Raw genomic sequence first — 18,131 nt, 5'->3', positions numbered from 1 at the left:
TCTTGTGCGTCCAACGACTGAACAAGCGGGCACCGCGTCGACGGGTATGTCTTTTTCATCCCCCTCTCCTATGCCACCTATTTCATGCATATCATTTGGCATTACATCTCAGTACATTATTAGCTCGGATCCTATTTCTGCACTTTCATCTTCTGTGGCTCATCGTTATCCCCTGGACATACCCCTTCATCCCTCTCTCATCTGCTCCCTCCCGCTTCCTTCTCCGGTGGCCCCATTGCCAGCCATCGCTGATAACATCATCCCTCACATCCCTCTCCATTCCTACCTCCCAGGTATCCCCCATTATTCTCTTCGATCCTGAACGAAGGACAGAGGTCTTGATGTCGTTGGACTCGACCCTGTGGTTGCTCCTATTACCCTCAAGAACTCCCGTGGACGTCGCTCCCGCATAACCAAAGCGAGACACACTGCAGACGAAGAAGTTGCCCTTGGGCGACAACAAACTATCTTCAGGGCCCTTAGAGCGAAGGATGGCCCTCTATCTCAACCTACATGAAGATACTATCCTACAATTTCCGTGGGTTTGCTAGTTTAGCCAAAAAACTAGCGCTCAGGAGATTGCTTATCTCATCTCAGCTAGATATTATTTTCCTACAAGAAACCCTCTATTTGGCTGAACCTCTTATCCATACCCTCACCTCCTGGCTACCTAACTAGACCTTCCATGCACTGGATGCGTCCGAGGGATCCGGTGGATTGGCTATTGGGGTTTGTAACAGAGCAATGGCGATCTGGAACATTTGGGGTGGCAGAGGTTACATTGGTCTAGACATATTTGCTTACTCTGTAGCATTGGATATTCAAATCATCAATGTCTATGGCCCTTGTGCTGACCGAGCCAACTGTTGGAGGACCTTAAGGGAATCTGAATTACTTCAAGCGGACAACATTATACTTGGAGGTGACTTAAATTTTTCCCTTGGATTCTGCGAGTCATGGGGGCACTTGGCGCAAGTCGATTCCCTGTCAGATACATTATCCAACCTACTAGAGGAACACCAGTGGGTGGATATTCCTTCTTCTAGAATACAGTATACCTGGTCAAATAACCGAAGTGGAGAACAAAGCTTGGCCAGAAGACTCGACAGATTCCTTATTAAGGAGTCACTGCTCAACAGACTCCCCAGAATTCGTCAATGGGTTGGCACGGCAGGCATATCCGACCATCGCCCTATATTCTTAGAAGCAGTGGACATTAATCATAAAATCAAAATCCCCTTAAAGTTTAATGCCTCTTGGTTACATGACCCTTCTTATATACAATTGGTAAATAATTATTGGAAAAACAACCTCATCAGGGAAGATGAGGACCACTCAGAGGGCTTCGTTAGAAAATTAACTGAACTCAAGCAGATATCTAAAATCTGGGCACATCAAAAGCGTATCCAGGATAATCAAACTCTGAAAGAGGCAGAAAGAGTCATTGCTGTGTTCGAGGATTCATCATCTAGGACCTTCCCCACCCCCGAGAGCAAGGAGCGGTACACCTCTCTTATAGCGAAGCGCTCTCAAATTCTGAAAGAAAGAGAAGAAAGTTGGAGGCTAAGAAGCAGGGCAATTTGGCTCACAGAGGGGGATGATAATACAAAATTTTACCATAAATTTGCCAATGGGCGCAAAGCCATCAACACTATATGGGAGTTAAGAAATGATCGAGGTCAACCTGTATCATCACAACAGAACCTGGCCAGACTGGCGACAGAGCACTTTAGGGGTATATATAAAGCTCCTGGAGATATTAATTTCATGGAAATCATGAGGGTGGCTGAACTTTTCCCCAGATATGTAGAACAAGAAGAGTAAGTTGAACTACTGAAGGAAGTGACCATGGAAGAATTGGAGGCTACTTTGAAATGGTTTAAAAAAGATAAAAGCCCAGGCCCAGATGGGTGGTCCATTGCGTTCTACATCGCTTTCTTTGAAATCCTGGGGAGTGACCTTATGAAGATTGTAGAGGAAACCAGAAGGAGGGGCAGAATATCCTCTGCTATTAAATCCACCTTCATCGCTCTTATCCCTAAATCGAATGACCCGGTCTCCTTCGATGACTTTCGCCCCATTTCTCTCTGTAATTGCCTATATAAGATCATTGCCAAGATTATTGCCAATCGCCTCAAGCCCATACTCTCGCAGCACATATCTTCAGAACAATTCGCCTTCCTACACCACAGACAGATCCACGAGGCTATAGACACAGCTCAAGAGCTCATGCACACCATGCAGATCAAAAAACAGAAGGGAATGATTCTAAAAGTGGATCTGTCCAAGGCCTTTGACAGAACAAACTAGCTATATTTAAGGTTGCTGTTAACACATCTTGGTTTCCCCTATGAATTTATCAAATGGACGATGAGATACATCACTGATGTATCCTATAGTGTGCTTCTCAATGGTTAAGCTACTTCATTCTTCACTTCAGAGAGGGGGCTCGGACATGGATGTCCGCTCTCACCTCTTCTTTTCTTGCTTATTATGGAAGGATTAAGTAGAATAATCTCATCAGCTAGAGATAGGCATTTATTGACTGGCATTAAAATTGCGGATAACTTCTACCTCACTCATCTGTTATTTGTTGATGACATTCTGATCTTCCTGAATGGCAGCATTGGGGACTCCACTACCCTCCATAACTCTATACTTCTCTTCCAGCATGCTACAGGTATGAAGGTCAATGATAATAAGTCCACGATTACGACAGTCGGCTGCTCTATACATGAAATCGCCTTTGCTACACAGCGTTTCCCCTTCAATTCTCTGAACCTGTCGGATGGTATAAAGTACCTCGGTTTTAGACTGAAACCTCTTGGATACAGAATAGCAGACTGGACATGGCTCATAGTGAAAGTGGAAAAAAGGCTTCAGGTATGGTACCACAAATATCTCTCTCATGCGGGCAGATTGGTCCTCATTAAAGCTGTGATTGAAGCCACTCCAGTCTATTGGATGACCCTAGCCTGGATACCAAAAAGCATATTGAATAGACTACAAAGTATTTGCTGCATATTTCTATGGAAAGGTCACCAGTTGGGGAGACTTTTCGCCTGGGTCAAATGGGATACCATTGCCAAACCCAAATGCTGGGGAGGATGGGGTATTCAGAGGCTCGATCTATTCTCCAGAGCATTAGCAGCCAAACTTGGGTGGCAACTTCTCACCTCAAATGGTCTTTGGACTCGAGTTGCATATGTTAAATATATCAAGCCTCAGAATGTTTTGGACTGGATCTGTAAACAGCAAGGAACTGGCCAAAACATATCCAATATCTGGAAAGCGGTAATTGGCACCTTACCTCTACTGTGGGAAGGAATCACTTGGCGCATTAGGGAAGGTAATGCAGTGCGCATTGGTCTGGACCCGTGGGTCGTTTGTGGCAATGCCCACAGATTATCAGCTGATCTTATAAGGCACCTTCAAGACAGAGGGGTTACGCACATTAAGCACATTGGAGATAATGAAAATTCCTCCTTCCTCCATCAGGCATGGACTACCGCTCAAGTGTTAGAAATTCCTGAACAGTGGCAACGCGAATGGTTGGAGTATACGGATGCTATCACACAAGCTCACATCAGGCTCACAGAAGGACCTAACGAAATCATCTGGGCCTTTTCCAAGCATGGAGCATACTCCCTGAAGTTAGGATACTTAAGGCTCATGGAATCTTACAGGCCCCCGGATATCCTCCCCACTTGGAAAGCGCTCTGGAAACTTAAGTCAGCTCCTCACACGCGATTATTGATTTGGAACATTCTTTTTGACAAAATCCCTACAGGCACCAATCTCATGAAGAGATCATTTTATGGACCTTTTCGTTGCCACTTATGCCGAGGGGAGGAAGAAAGCACAGATCATCTTTTCTTAAAATGCAGCACTGCTCTACAGTTTTGGAAATCCCTCATCTCTCACTATCCGAACTTGAAAAATTGGCAAGGTAATAACCTCATGGAAGCATGGAATAACTGGTGCCAGAATCACATCGGGAAATCCATCAACATTCCATTGCTGGCCTACTGGGCAGTATGGATCGCGCGCAATCAGGCCATTTTTAACCTCAGAACCCCTCACTGGCCCACAATCTTACACCATACGATTGCTGATTTTGACATGATACCTGAAGAGGAATCCTCTGCCCCCCCACGCACCATTAGACCTGCGATCATCGACAAATCTAAGCCTTGGGCTTACTTTGATGGCTCGGCACAAGATGCGGGCTGTGGGGGAGGGGCCATACTATATCTCAATGAAATGCATTGCTACAAGATACAAATAAAACTAGGCAGAGGCACCAATAATTTTGCTGAACTGTGCACGGATAAACACATCATACACTTTGCAATTCATAAACAGTGCAGACACCTACAACTGTTTGGAGATTCTAAAATTGTTTGCAACTAGCTGAATGATGCATCTCACAGTCATGCATTTTCATTGAGACACATTTTAGATGAAGCTAAAAGACTGATTGCTTCCTTTGAATCATTTGTTTGTCGACACATTTATAGGGAACAGAACACCGTCATTGACCAGCTATCCAAAGAGGCAACGCACAGACAAGGAGATGACTGGTTGATTCAGGAGGAAATCGACAGAACTTTCTACCAGCATTACCACAGACCTTTTGATGATCATATTGGAGACGGGCTATAAAGCCCACACATAACAGTACCATTTTTGTTTATAGCATGTATATATATCTACTGTTTAGTCATGAGTACAACTCTTTTTTTGATATTATCAGTTTATATGTAGCTCTCTGCGTAGAGCATGGACACAATTTTGAACACTGCTAGTTTTACTGTTTCGGTAGTGCTCCCTGCGTGGAGACAACTTGTTTTATTTTGCCAGATTTACAGACTGTGAACTTGACAGGCACTGCTGCCTCCATATGAATATGCTTCGGCATCTACAAAATGTAATTTATTAATACTAATAGAAATTACGACTTTTTCCCAGGGGAAAAAAAAACAAAAAAAAATCAAATTAAAGAAAAAACAAAAAATCCATTAAAATTAGATATATGTGTATATATATGTGTAAATATATGTGTATATGTATATATATGTATATATATATGTATATGTGTGTGTGTGTGTGTGTGTGTAGATATATGTGTAGATACACACACACACACACACACATATATATATACTTAAAAAAAAAATTGCGCTCCACAGTCCATCAGGCGGCTGAAGGCCAATTCTCACAGAAGTCTTAGAATTGAAAACACAAAAGTCTCTTTCTATTATGGAAATAATTCGATCAATTTACAAGTGATACCAGAATTACAGACTGTAGCATAGAGCAGAGCGCGTAGATCAACCTCAGAATTGAAAACACAGAAGTCTCTTTCTATTATGGAAATTCTCCAATCAATTTACAAGTGATACAAACTGTAGCATAGCACGAAGCACACGGATCGACCTTAGCAAAGTCTCAGACTCAATGCTTCCTAAGATTCCCACCACTTTAGGTTCACATATGCATCAAAGTGCACATGCGCAGGCTTGTCGAACTCGACCTAAGACATAATGACAGAGAACTTGTAGAAAGAGAGAGCTCTAGCGACTCGAATGCCCAAATGTCGATACATTTTCTTTATTTATAGGATGTCAAGAGAGCATCCAATCTCTTCCCGAAATCTAACTGACTACATAAAGTGTACAAACTATAGATCTCAAAACTAAACTTTTCCGTAGATTCTTTAAAATGTGGGTCAAGTCCCACCAAAAGTCGGAGAAGTGCTCTGAGTTTTAGATATTTGTCCAGAAAGTTAACCTAAGATTTTACTTTGGAAAATTTTACACAGTGGAGATTCCTGAGGAGGAACCCATGAAAGCAGATTACAGAAAAGTAAACACAGTGGAGATTCCTGAGGAGGAACCCACAAAAGCAAGTAAATCGTGCACCATTCACGAGAGTAAGTAAACCATGCACCATACTACACAGAGGAGATTCTTCATGGGTGAATCCCTCGAAAGCCGAGAAAGATGAAATGAGAGTCTACCAATCCTGTCCTTTCAAACTTCTATCAGAATCATATTCATAATCAGAATCAGTGGGTACTTCATGATGAGGATCAAGATTTATTCCAGGTATGATTTGAGCGAGCCAAGGTGGCTCATGTCCAAAGCAAGCTGAAAAGGATGAAGATGCCATAAAAGGATCACAATTGGTTGGTAGAATACCAATTTCTCCAAAATAATCGATGTTGATGTTGAAGTGGTGGCCTATCGGAGAGCTGTCAGGGGTGATCAATACTGTGGTACCTTGATAAATAAGATCATATCCAAAGATATCATATCTCAAACTACCTTCTTCCATATCTTTATGAAGAAAAGATAAAGTCCAACGTGGGCCTACTTTACCAAGATCATCTTTCCTTGGAACAAATGAATACATCAATAGATCCATCCATTGGCTCTAATGTCTGAAAGGGAAAACAACATCTTCACAATACATTACAATAAAAATTCTCCCTCAAGCTTTGAAATATTGCAGAATTCCATAACAATCCATCCAAGTTATACTTGGATCAAATATATAAAGAATTTTTGGGTGGTTTGCTCTAGCTTGACCAAAATAGATGTGATTATTATTAATGAGGCTCCAGTGGATGTTATAACTGTGTCTCCCATTCTCAGAATTGAACCATTTTTCTAAAATCATTTTCTGGATCTCTGATGGCAGTGATAAAATCTTTTGAGAAAAACAATCCTAGCAAAACTGATAATGGCATGATGGACATAAATTGATTTGAGATTGGATTTTAGAAGAACTTTCTCCTATCTCAAACTTTTTGATGGATATAACCTTTAGATCTCCTGTCCCTTCTTTAGTCATCAAATCAGGAAGATAGTTTTCTTTCCCTGCTTTGTAGATAATATCAAAATCAAATCCTTCGAGCCAGAGTTCCCAATGTAGGAATCGAGAATTCCCTTGTTCTATTTTTTTATTTTTTTTTTTTTTTTTGCGGCATACCTTTCATATGTTTGAGATCTGTCTTGATAGTAAAATGCACACTTTTTAGGAAAAGGCGAAATCTTTTAATCCCATTCTTGACAGCTAGTATTTCTTTATGTGAGGATGGATATTTTAACTCAGTCAGCGAAAATGTTCCTGAAGCATAAGCACAAATCTCATCTCTCTTATGATGCTTTTGTAGAAGAATAGCAGCCCAACAAGAGTCAGAAGCATCAGTTTCTAGAATGAAAGGTAAATCCTATTCTGGAAGGGATAAAGATGGAAAATTCTTGATTTTTTCTTTGATGCACTGGACTGCTTCAGTCATCTGTGGTAGCCATACTGAATCCTTTTTCAATCTTTGTTGAATAATTTTGGTGTCCTTAGCTTGTTTTGGATAGAATTGCCAGATATAGTTCAAACATCCTAAGAATCTTTGGATAGATTTGATATTTGGAAGTTGGTCTGGAAATCTTAACAGAGATTGCAAAACATGAGGTTGCAGTTGTATCTTCCCTTGGGAAATATATAATCCAAGATATTCGATCTTGGTTTGGGCAATAATAAACTTATCTTGAGTGGGAGATAGGACTAAGCTGTGCTTGAAAACAACATGATAAAATGATTCCAGATGCTTTTTATGTTGTTGTATGTCTCTGCTAAAAACTAACAAATCATCAATATATACAATAACAAAATCAAAATCATGGAAAATATCCTCCATGCGTTTCTGAAATTCAGAAGGCACATTCTTTAGGCCAAAAGGCATAACTATCCATTGGTATTGTCCTCCTGGGACAACAAAGGCAGTCTTATACCTGTCTTGAGGATTTATGCCTATCTACCAGAAACCACTTTTCAGATCAAATTTGCTAAACACATTAGCACCTGAGATTTTTGCAAGGAGTATGTCTTTGCTGGGTAGAGGATACTTGATGGCTTCATTTAATACCTTGTAACTGATCACCGACCTCTTTTTCCTTCTTTTCTATTCTGAGTGCTTGTTGACATAGAAGGCTAGGCATGCCCATGAACTTTTGCAAGGTTCAATCAATCCCCTTGTCCAGGAGTTGTTTGATTTCTTGTTGGCACAACTTTTGCTCTGTAGGGCTCATGTGGTTGGCTGAGGCCTTTTTTGGTTTATGATTAGACCCTGTCCTGAAAGGAAGTGAAACAAAGTACTTTTCTCAGAACCAAAATGCATTAGGATGCTCTGCTGTGCATTCTTTCCGAAGCTTACATGCAATATCTTTGAGAACTTCTTGCCCATGTAGCTCAACATGTTTGACAATCTTTTTTATTTTTGATAGGTCTTCAATAGCTTCCGTGACTGTATCCACATTATTAGGAGGAATCCTAATAGAGTATGTATTTATCATAGGGACATATACTTTCTCATTTTGGACACTGAATGTGATCTCGTCTTGATAAAAAATCATGGGCATGTGTCTATTTACAAAATCTTGACCAAGAAGAATATCAGATCCAGTGTTGTAATTATATAGAGTAACATATACAATTATTGAAGAAATATATATAGGAAAATCAGGAGCTACATAAGAAATCTTCATGAGTTGTTTGTTAATAGCTTTGAAATGTACCTTCGTTGGTTGCCAATAATAAGCTGGGATAGATTTGTATTTGCAACAACTACTCATGGCTCCTCTATCAATTTGGGCATCTAACTGGCTTTTGAATCCTAGTATTTTGATGGAAACTGGAATGACCATCCTGTCTCCAATGCCACTGATTTCTTTCACTGGTTCTTCTTTTGTATTCAACCCAGTTGTTGTGTGTGCTTTGTAAAAAATAGACGATATAAATTTGGAATTGAGTTTGTCTAGTTTCTGGAAATTAATTTGAATTTGTTCTGCTATGCTGACCAATTGTTGTCTGTCTCTTCGTAGACTTTCTTCAAGTATTCTGATGTTTGTTAGGATAACATTGTGGCCTGATTCTATATTGGGATCTGGTGCAGATTCTGTTGTAAACCATTATGTAGGATCAAGGTCTTCATGAAGCTGGGATTCCATAGTCAGTGCATTAATTTTCTCTTGGATCTGTCTCCTTGGGATAACTAGGCTTGGATTGAGAGAATCCATCTGCCTTTGGAGACTAGCTATCTGTTGTTGAGTATTATTAAAAGAAAACATAAGGCAATCAGAGAGATATGTACAATCACCTTCACTTGTAGCATCATCTGTTACTGAAATTTTCTGAAATGCATTTTCAATGTCACTATCAGAGTCAGTATTTATAGAAAAGTATTCAAACTTAGAATTTGATTCAGAGACTAAATCCTAGTCAACTGGATTATGTGAGGAGCTGAACAATTCCATAACTTTGTTCTGGATCCCTCTTTTGTTCTTTTTTGGACATTTATTTGCCCAGTGATCTTTTCTCCCGTAGATGAAACATTTTGATTCTCTAGCTAGTTTTGATCTCCTTCTGAATACATATCTATTCTTGGGGAATTTGCTTCCTTGATGCTCTTTCCATTTGGAACGGTTAGGGAATCTACGTCTTGGGTTGGAGCACTTACACTTTTTTCTTTGGAGGAGTTCTTAAAGCATCCAAAGTGGTAAGTTTCTGAGAAAGAGTTGCAAATATTAGGAGTGAAACTTAGCTGCTTCTTGACATTCTTTTAGGTCTTATAAGTTGCACACTCATTCCTAAGAATTTGAAGAATATGCTGTTGTAAAGAAGCTAAGGATAGAGTATCTATTGAGATACTTTGAGAAGATAGTGCCTGGTGAACAAGATCTGGAATTTTTTCAGGCATTGATGCTATATAATGACATAGATATGCAATATTTTAGTGGTCTGGGATTTTATAGTACAACTTTCACATGGTGAAATAGTATTCATCTAACAAATCTAGGTTGCACAACCTTTGACTCATGAACATTTGTTCATAATGGTCTGAATCTGTTGATAGAGTACCAAGAAACTCATGGGATAATGCCATTAACATTGCTTCAAGGGGATCTTCATTGTCTAAAATTTCAAGTTGTTTAAATCTTTTCAATGTTTCCCACCAAAGTCTTGCATTACTTGTTAGTGCCCATGTCACCTGTATGACTACATCCTTCCATGTGGCTTTGAGGTCAGATTTTCTCTTACTAGCCCATGCATTAATCCTTTGTAGTAAGATCAGTGTTTGATCTATGTTCAAACAGTCAAAATTAATAAAAAAGGCTGGTCCTTGGCTACTGAGAGTAGGAGTAGTTTCTTCTTGAGCTTCTGTTGACGACATAAAATGAGCCCATTTAGAAAATGGACTAGTTTGGGACTGAGATCCAATATCATACCCTGAAGTTCTTGGAGCTTTATGTGAGAAGTGGAATGATTCATTTCTTGTATGTTTAGAAGACTCACGAGTGCCTTCTTTCCCTGCCATCTTGATTTCATAATTTTTTAATCTTTCTAACTTGGTTTTAATTAGATCTAGCTTTTCTCTAGCTAATCTGGCTCCATCTGTTACTCTTGTAGTATCTAAAAATTCATCAGAAATAAATTTCAAGGATAAGGTAGAAGATGACTTATAATTTTTGAAGTAAGAAAACTTTGGGCCTTTAGCTTTTACTTCTTCATAGTTGGGAGGAGATCTAGGTCTAGCAAAAGAGTCTTGAAAGCTAGACACTGCCTTACTGATAACTCCTAATTGAATTATGATTTCTTTTAATTGCTCCTCTTGCACATTATGATGAGCATACATAGTATCGTATAGTTTGATGTATCATTCTCACATGATTTTTGACTTCAAGAATGCCTTTGGCTAAATCAACTAAGTTTTGAGCCAAACATATAGATTGATAATTATTGTAATTGAGCAATTTGACAGGCTCAGTAGGTTCAACTTCTGAAGATTATCAATAATGCAAGAAATGAAGATCACTTTGAATGGAACCACTTTGAATTTTGGGGTAGTAGCTGTTGGCTCTAAGATTCTCTCAGGAAGTGTGATTCTATTTCTAGGTTTTTCTCTGGGAGGACTGTTCATTTTTATGTCAGATGTGGGAATCATGACACAATCAGGACAATCTGAATGCTAACGATGGTGTGACTGAGAATTGGATGGAGTATCAATAGTATGATATTTATTTTTGGTATTTCTTGTGTTATTTTGGCAATACACATATGACTGAGAAGAAATGGATTTATGCATTTGTACATGACTACCAAAACTAGTAGTAGGTATAGTAGAAACTGACAATCTTGGAGGAATAGGTGTTTTTTTAAGTTTTTCTCACAAACTTCAATTTAATGGATTAGGATTCTAGAACTTGAGACTAGTTCGACCATCTCCTGTGGGTACAACTCTTAATTGGTGGGATGTGTTAGCTAATTGGGGATACTTTTGAGAGAGATATTGGTATGAACTTGACCATTCTTCAGGTAGAGTTAGCTCACTAAATCCAATATGGAGTGGAGTTTCATTACCTGGGCCAACTATAACTCCCTCTTTGAGTGCTCTTTTATGCAGTCTGGAATTTATAGGGGGCATGCTTGATGTGACAAAACATATACAAATTGTGGTATGAAGTTGAGCTATCTAGGTATTAGGAGCAAAGTTAAACCCATGGAATTGAATAAAGGCTTGTGGGAATTCATTAATGTAAGGGTCCATCAATGAGACCTGATAGTGAGGGATTACTAATGACCATGCAGGACAATTATTTAAAGGAATTTGAAAACCTCATATTAATGCATCATTAAAATCATTAACTATCGAATCAAGGACACAAGTTAAGCATGAAGTATTTAGTCCAGGTCGCACCAGAGGATTGATTCCGAACTGTATAAGCCTAATATGGATGTACTTAAATCCATTTTCAAGACCCCACTCTACATCTTCCTTATGGATCAAAGGAACCTGGTAGACTTACTGAGACAAGGAAATGGGAATATTCACAGAGGAAAATCAGAAGAGACTAGCAGCTCTAAATTTAAACACAAGCATATGATATATCTTATGCACATCAATATCTGGGAGAGTCCAGTTGGGTTGAGGATCAAATTCTTGAGTGAAAGCTCGTGTATTATGAAATACATCCTTATTTTCCTTATTTAATAATTGAGACAACCAAGACCTTTTTTGTCATGTGCTTCTTTATGTGTTTCAAGAAACAAATAATTTTTCCTAGAATCTATATTATCCAAAGAGAGAAAGTAAAAGACACCTGAAAAATTGCAAGAATACTTTGCAATTCATGGCCTAACGCCTTCAGCCCAAAACACAACCTCAACTAGTCTTCAACAGGGACTTATCACAACATATGAGCTTCAGCTTTCACCTACAATTGGTAACCCTTTCTACCTCTACCTTGATTTGGCTTTGATACCATAATTACACAGAAGTCTCAGAATTGAAAACATAGAAGTCTCTTTCTATTATGGAGATACTTTGATCAATTTACAAATGATACCAGAATTATAGACTGTAGCATAGCGCAAAAAATACATAAGAAAAATTAAATTGTCAAAAATATGCTCCAAAAAAAAGAGTGTATCCTGCATCACCACTTTTCAAAATCGGTTCTTTTTGCTACCTCAATGAAATGGGTAATTGTATCAGTTCCCATTTCAAAGTTTACATTGTTGATTCCATTGCTTATTAATATTGCGACAAGAAACTTGATCAAAAGATTATTTGAGTTGTAAAACCTCCTTAAGAATGGGAATCATTGTGTGCATGTGGTAGCACTGTAACTCATTAAACCAATTAATAATGATCATAAAATCACAAAAATCTTTAAGGGGTTGCCTTCCTTTTTAATATCAAAGAGAAGGAGGAGATTGAGACTAGGAATTTTTGTAGAATTGTTCATTCCCCTACCCAATCCACCCTACAGCTTGAAGAAGTGATTTTCATGAATATATAGGACAACCCCCCTCCACAATCTCCATTTTTTTAGGTCACCCCATCAAAATATTCCCAAGGTTGAGATTTTTCAACCTCTTGAACAATACTATTCCACAAAGTATGAGCAACTTCATCATTTGGGATAATTTCGAAATCGAAAACAACTTTGGTTGCCACTTGATCTAGAATGGAAGATTTATATTTGAAAATGGCTTCATTTCTAGCATTCCAAATACCCGGATAGCTTAGGGGTGGCATATTCCTGTTCTATTTAAGGGGTTTCTTCTCCCACTATTCTTTCCATGTTTCCTTGAAAGAGTCACCATGTTAGTTCAAATCACAAGCAATATGATTCTTGATGAAATTCCATAATCCCACTATGAATGGAAAAAAAATAAAAAGGTGCTCAACATATTTTGTTGCATTTTTGCATAGAGCACACAAGCTGGGGCCATTCATGCATCATCTTTGAAAATTATCCTAGGATAATGTTTTATTTTTCAGAAGACACAATAGGAATAATTGAGTTTTGGGGGCTCTTCAACTTCCAAAGCTTCTTCCACCACCAAGCCTCAATGTCTGGTTGTATATTATTACAAATATACACATACTCAGATTTTGATGAATATTCTCCCAAAGGCGAGTGAACCCAACGTAGTGTATCTGCTTCCTCTCTAAGATGAACATGAGTGGTGCTTAAAGCAACAGTAGAGTTATTCCATAACTCATGAAATTCAATTGGTAAATTTAGTTGGAGGGCGCTGACCCAACCATGTGACCCATATGGATGTGCGGAAAGGGATTAACAACCTGGTTTAGAGTAAGTCTCCCATGTAATTTAGAAATATGACCATATCACGGGGAAGCCGATACTTTTCTCCACATCCTACTCACATATCTAAACTAGGTATCATATTTATTATATAGTATTTATTATATTAATACGATGTATGAATTATAATGTTTTTATATACCAATTTATTTGAAGACCATTCTCATTAGCTTGTATATAAAGTTTTCAAATGAAATGTATGTTCAAGATTTATTCAAAAAACAATATTTTTGGTTGTTACCATTTAATGAAAGGTTGTGATTGAATTTCTTAAGTTACATGCATTTGAAAAATGAGAATTTGTCATTATTTGCATTATTAAAAGTTTTTTTTAGTCACTTCACTAATTTCCAACCCTAAGATTTGAATTCGTGCCAATTTTATTGCCACAAATATTTTTCTTGCTTGCATTTATATGATTCATCAACGATTTACTAGTAATATATATAATTTCATTTTTTATAATTATATAATCCTAATAAATAATGATAAAGTAAGATTTAAAATTGTTTAGGATTAGTTAAGAGTTTGTACTCCCCATAAGTTAAGGAACTGATATTCATAACTATTTAACAAAAGTGAAGAGTGACTCATTAGAAACTATCAATAAATCTTTTAAATAGTATCATTTTCTTTAAATCATTTTAAATAATATGATTTTCTTTAAAGAATAATAGTTTATATATATATATCTTAAAATAATAATAATAATTAATCAATTTATATTGACCAAACAACCACCAATGATTATATTTACAGTTATTTTAAATACTATACATTTTCTTAAATAATAATAATGAATCAAATATATTCACTAAATAAAAATCAATAATTATTTTTATTATTGGTTCACTGATAAATGATAATTTTTCCCACATAAATTAAAAAAGAAAATAAAAATACTATTAATAATATAATTAACCAAGAAAATAGAAATATTATTAATAATATACACAACCATATTAATAAATATGGTTGATATACACAAATATCTATATATCAATCACATGCACGACAACATTAATAAACATGGTTGATATATGATAAGAGGTGTAGGTGACATGGATTTCATATTAATATTAATATTTATACTGATAAATATATAACAATAAAGGGAGGCAAGAAGGGTCATTTATCGCCCTAATGAAGAAATAGAGACGAAATTGAGGCTAAGGAAAGCAACAAATAACCAAGCATAAACCTTAGCTCTTTGGCAAACATAAAATTGGCCTCTCAAAAGATATTCAACAACCAAAAGTTTTTGAGGACTCCATGCTAGTTATTCAGAAGTTTCACGAAGCCAAATACTTCAGAGAAAAAGATTTACCTTTAATGACTCAAAATTAGATTATAAATTCAGAAATCCGAATTTATAGCCTTTTTCACATTAAAAGGGAATATAATCAAACTGTAGATGGACAATAAAATAAAATAGGGGAAACCCTTGAACAAGGAATGAAGGAATGATAATACAAAAATGATCCATATATATGCCATATCCCATAAATGAAAATATTTATATGATCAAAATCAATATGTATCGAATTAACACCCTTAGAGGTATGATTAAATGGGAATTAAGTTTTGTTAGGCCTATTAATGGTAGTTCTAATCCCACGATAAGCTAGATCTCTGGCGGATGACATGCTTGCACGACAGGTAGAGGAGGTATACTTTATAGGTGCGAGTGCACGTGGAGGATAATCATGCTTGACGATTGGTGGAGGCTATTTCTTTTCACATTTAAACCTCGGAGTAGTCTACCTAGGCAAAGGAATGGCCCAGTTTCTGTCACCGGCCATAAAATCATCCGGCTCGAGCCGCCGCCAGTCCCTCCGCGCATTGCCACCCTCCCCTAGCTCCGCCACCCTCCCCTGGCATTCCTGACAATACCTCACAGAAAATTTGATCGGAGCTGGTAGGATTGACATCCCTTGATAGATGGAGTCTGAGCTGGAATTGCAACCGCAGAGAGTTATTGCCATTTCTAATTCGAAATGAGGAATTGTGATCCTACGGGCTGCTCACTCACCTTCCTCCTCGAGTCGGCGCCTCCTGCTTTGCAATTCCTCCGCTCTGCAGCTCGCCACCCAGGTATGATACCTCCAACCTTGTTAATTGAAATTCCATTCAATGCGAAATTGAAATTCCTTGTAATGTAAAATGATCAGGTTCTAGTTGTTGGTTGCTATTATTTTCATTTTAAAACCCGTGAAATTGAAATTCCCTGTAATGTAAAATCATCAGGTTCACGGAGCAACTAATGTTAACAATATTTCGGATTTTTGCGGGGTGTTCGGTGACAGCATTGGCAATGCTATTTGGAGCCGAGCCGAATGAGTATTTCTATTGCAAATTAGGTGGTCTGAAAGTGGCTTGTCAAACATCGAGGGTTACCAAATTGTATCAATCATTGTAGTTCTGCGACCGAGAATTATGCACTTGCCGGATGCAAAATTGAGGTTTTCTCACGGATATTCTAGCGGGAGTTGAGGCGATCAGCAGAGAATGCCAGAGGTATGTAACGATTCCTAAATTTTTGGGCTCAGGGTTTTCTTTTTCTCGCGTCTCTGTGTGGAAAGGAGGATTGGGGCATATTTGCGGTAGTAGGATGTATAATGTTGGGGATGGGATTTGAAAAGAGGGCGCTATAATTCTTCTGGATTAATTTCGGTGGAATATTGAGAAGGGTATTTGATGTATTTTGTGAACTAGAGAATAGGGTATTTGTTAGTGTAGAAATGACTATGCATTATGAAGAAAATGGGAGGGTATCATGAGCTTGTCATATATTGACACAGCGTAGGCAGTTTTGATTCTTTGTTTTCTCGTGCTTTTTTTTTAAGAAGCATTTCAGATCGCATGAGTGGTTGTTCTTGTTTTATTTACTGGTTTTTTCTTGTGTCCGCAGATCGATTTTTGTTTTACCTAGCTCCTATTTGATAAATAGTCATTCTTCGCGTCCTCTGTGGTCAAGAAACCCCTGAGACCTTGGTTATGGATTCATTAAGAAGGAAGCGAAAAGGAGCAGCAATAGATCTTGCCATTTTGGAACAAAGAGGTCGTCTATGTGATGATGGTGCATCAGCCACATCATTGGCCACACACCTTTCTTTCCAACAGCAGAGGAAGCGGAGGAAAGAAAAGATGAGGGACGAAGAATTAGGTTCCCGGCATCTGCATCCTACAGCAGCTGCTACTCCTCCTCCTCCAAGAAGGGGTAGTTTACCTAATTCACCAGGACGAGGGTTAAAGAGAGAGGTTGGTTGCATTGATCATGCTACTCGGACTGGCAGGAAGCGGAAGCTTGAAATTGCTTATTCTTTAGGCCTAGAATTGGGATGAGGCAAATTTGGTCTGGTAAGAATATGCAAGAGCAAGGATACTGGAGAAGGGCTGGCATGCATGACTCTGCCCAAAAATACTGAAGAAAACGTGCATAAGGAAGTTGAGATTATGCAACATCTTTAAGGCCATCCTAGTGTTGTCACACTCCAAGCCATGTGTGAAGATGGAAAATATTTGCATCTTGTGATGGAATTATGGTCTGGTGGACGCCTGATCGATGAGATGTCTAGGAATGGATGCTACTTTGAGCACCATGCTGCTAAATTGATCAAATAATTAATAATGGTCATTAAGTACTGCCATGAGATGGGCGTCATCCATCGAGATATAAAGCTTGAGAATATTCTTGAAACTAGTACAGGACAACTGAAGCTAGCTGAATTTGGCTTGTCCATGTGGGTTGCAAAAGGTATTTATTTCCGAGATTCATTGTAATCAACCCTGTCTCTCATTTTAGTAAACACATAATTTTATGACATCCAAACAAGGGCATTATTATCATTATTAAATAACCATGGATTTATGTTGACTTATAGTTCATTAACATCACTTGTATTTATTCTAACAAGACAAAACTTATCAGGTATTGTGGGAAGCCCTGCGTATGTTGCTCCTGAAGTTCTGGTAGGGACCTATGCAAAAAAGGTTGATGTGTGGGCCGCTGGTGTCCTCCTGCATGCACTGTTGATAGGTGTATTACCATTTCGTGGGGAATCTGCTGAAGCCATATTTGAGGCAATAAAACAATTCCAATTTGATTTTCATTCTAAAAAATGGCAGTCTATCTCAGGACTAGCAAAGGATTTGTTATCAAGGATGCTTTCCAGGGATGCTGGAAAGAGACTTTCTCTAGAAGAAGTTTTGAGTAAGTAAAACTATTGTACTACTAAGAATTACATATTTTTTATGCGGTGTCTTGTATTTTTTGCTAAGATGCAATTATGCACATATGAATTTTATGATCATATCTTTTGTTGCTGCTGCAAGCCACCCTTGGATCATGTTTTACACAAAATCTAATATAAAGGTGTGATCATGCAGTTCAAAAAGGAAAAAACATACCTATCCTGTCAAGGATGAATGGTCAGAATCCTTGCCTTAACTATC

At 38.0% G+C, this 18,131-nt stretch overlaps 1 protein-coding gene and 1 pseudogene across 1 annotated transcript; both read left to right on the top strand.

The window, feature by feature from the left end:
• The first annotated feature begins 744 nt into the window (after window positions 1–744).
• Window positions 745–1,824, top strand: LOC149185377 (uncharacterized). Its single transcript, XM_089415640.1, has one exon. It carries the CDS (start codon window positions 745–747, stop codon window positions 1,822–1,824), a length of 1,080 nt encoding a protein of 359 aa, XP_089271766.1.
• Window positions 1,825–16,673: 14,849 nt separating this feature from the next.
• On the top strand, window positions 16,674–18,131 carry LOC149185376 (serine/threonine-protein kinase PEPKR2 pseudogene; annotated as a pseudogene).

The sequence above is a fragment of the Pinus tabuliformis genome, chromosome 3_2, assembly GCF_031772625.1.
Source record: "Pinus tabuliformis cultivar Carrire ecotype Pingquan chromosome 3_2, CPIR1, whole genome shotgun sequence".
Taxonomy (NCBI): Eukaryota; Viridiplantae; Streptophyta; class Pinopsida; order Pinales; family Pinaceae; genus Pinus; species Pinus tabuliformis.
This window is presented reverse-complemented; position numbering and strand designations above follow the sequence as displayed.

What these genes read in the sequence shown, in the direction of transcription:
- LOC149185377 (XM_089415640.1), top strand. Translation starts at nt 745, where the DNA reads ATGGCGATCTGGAACATTTGGGGTGGCAGAGGTTACATTGGTCTAGAC.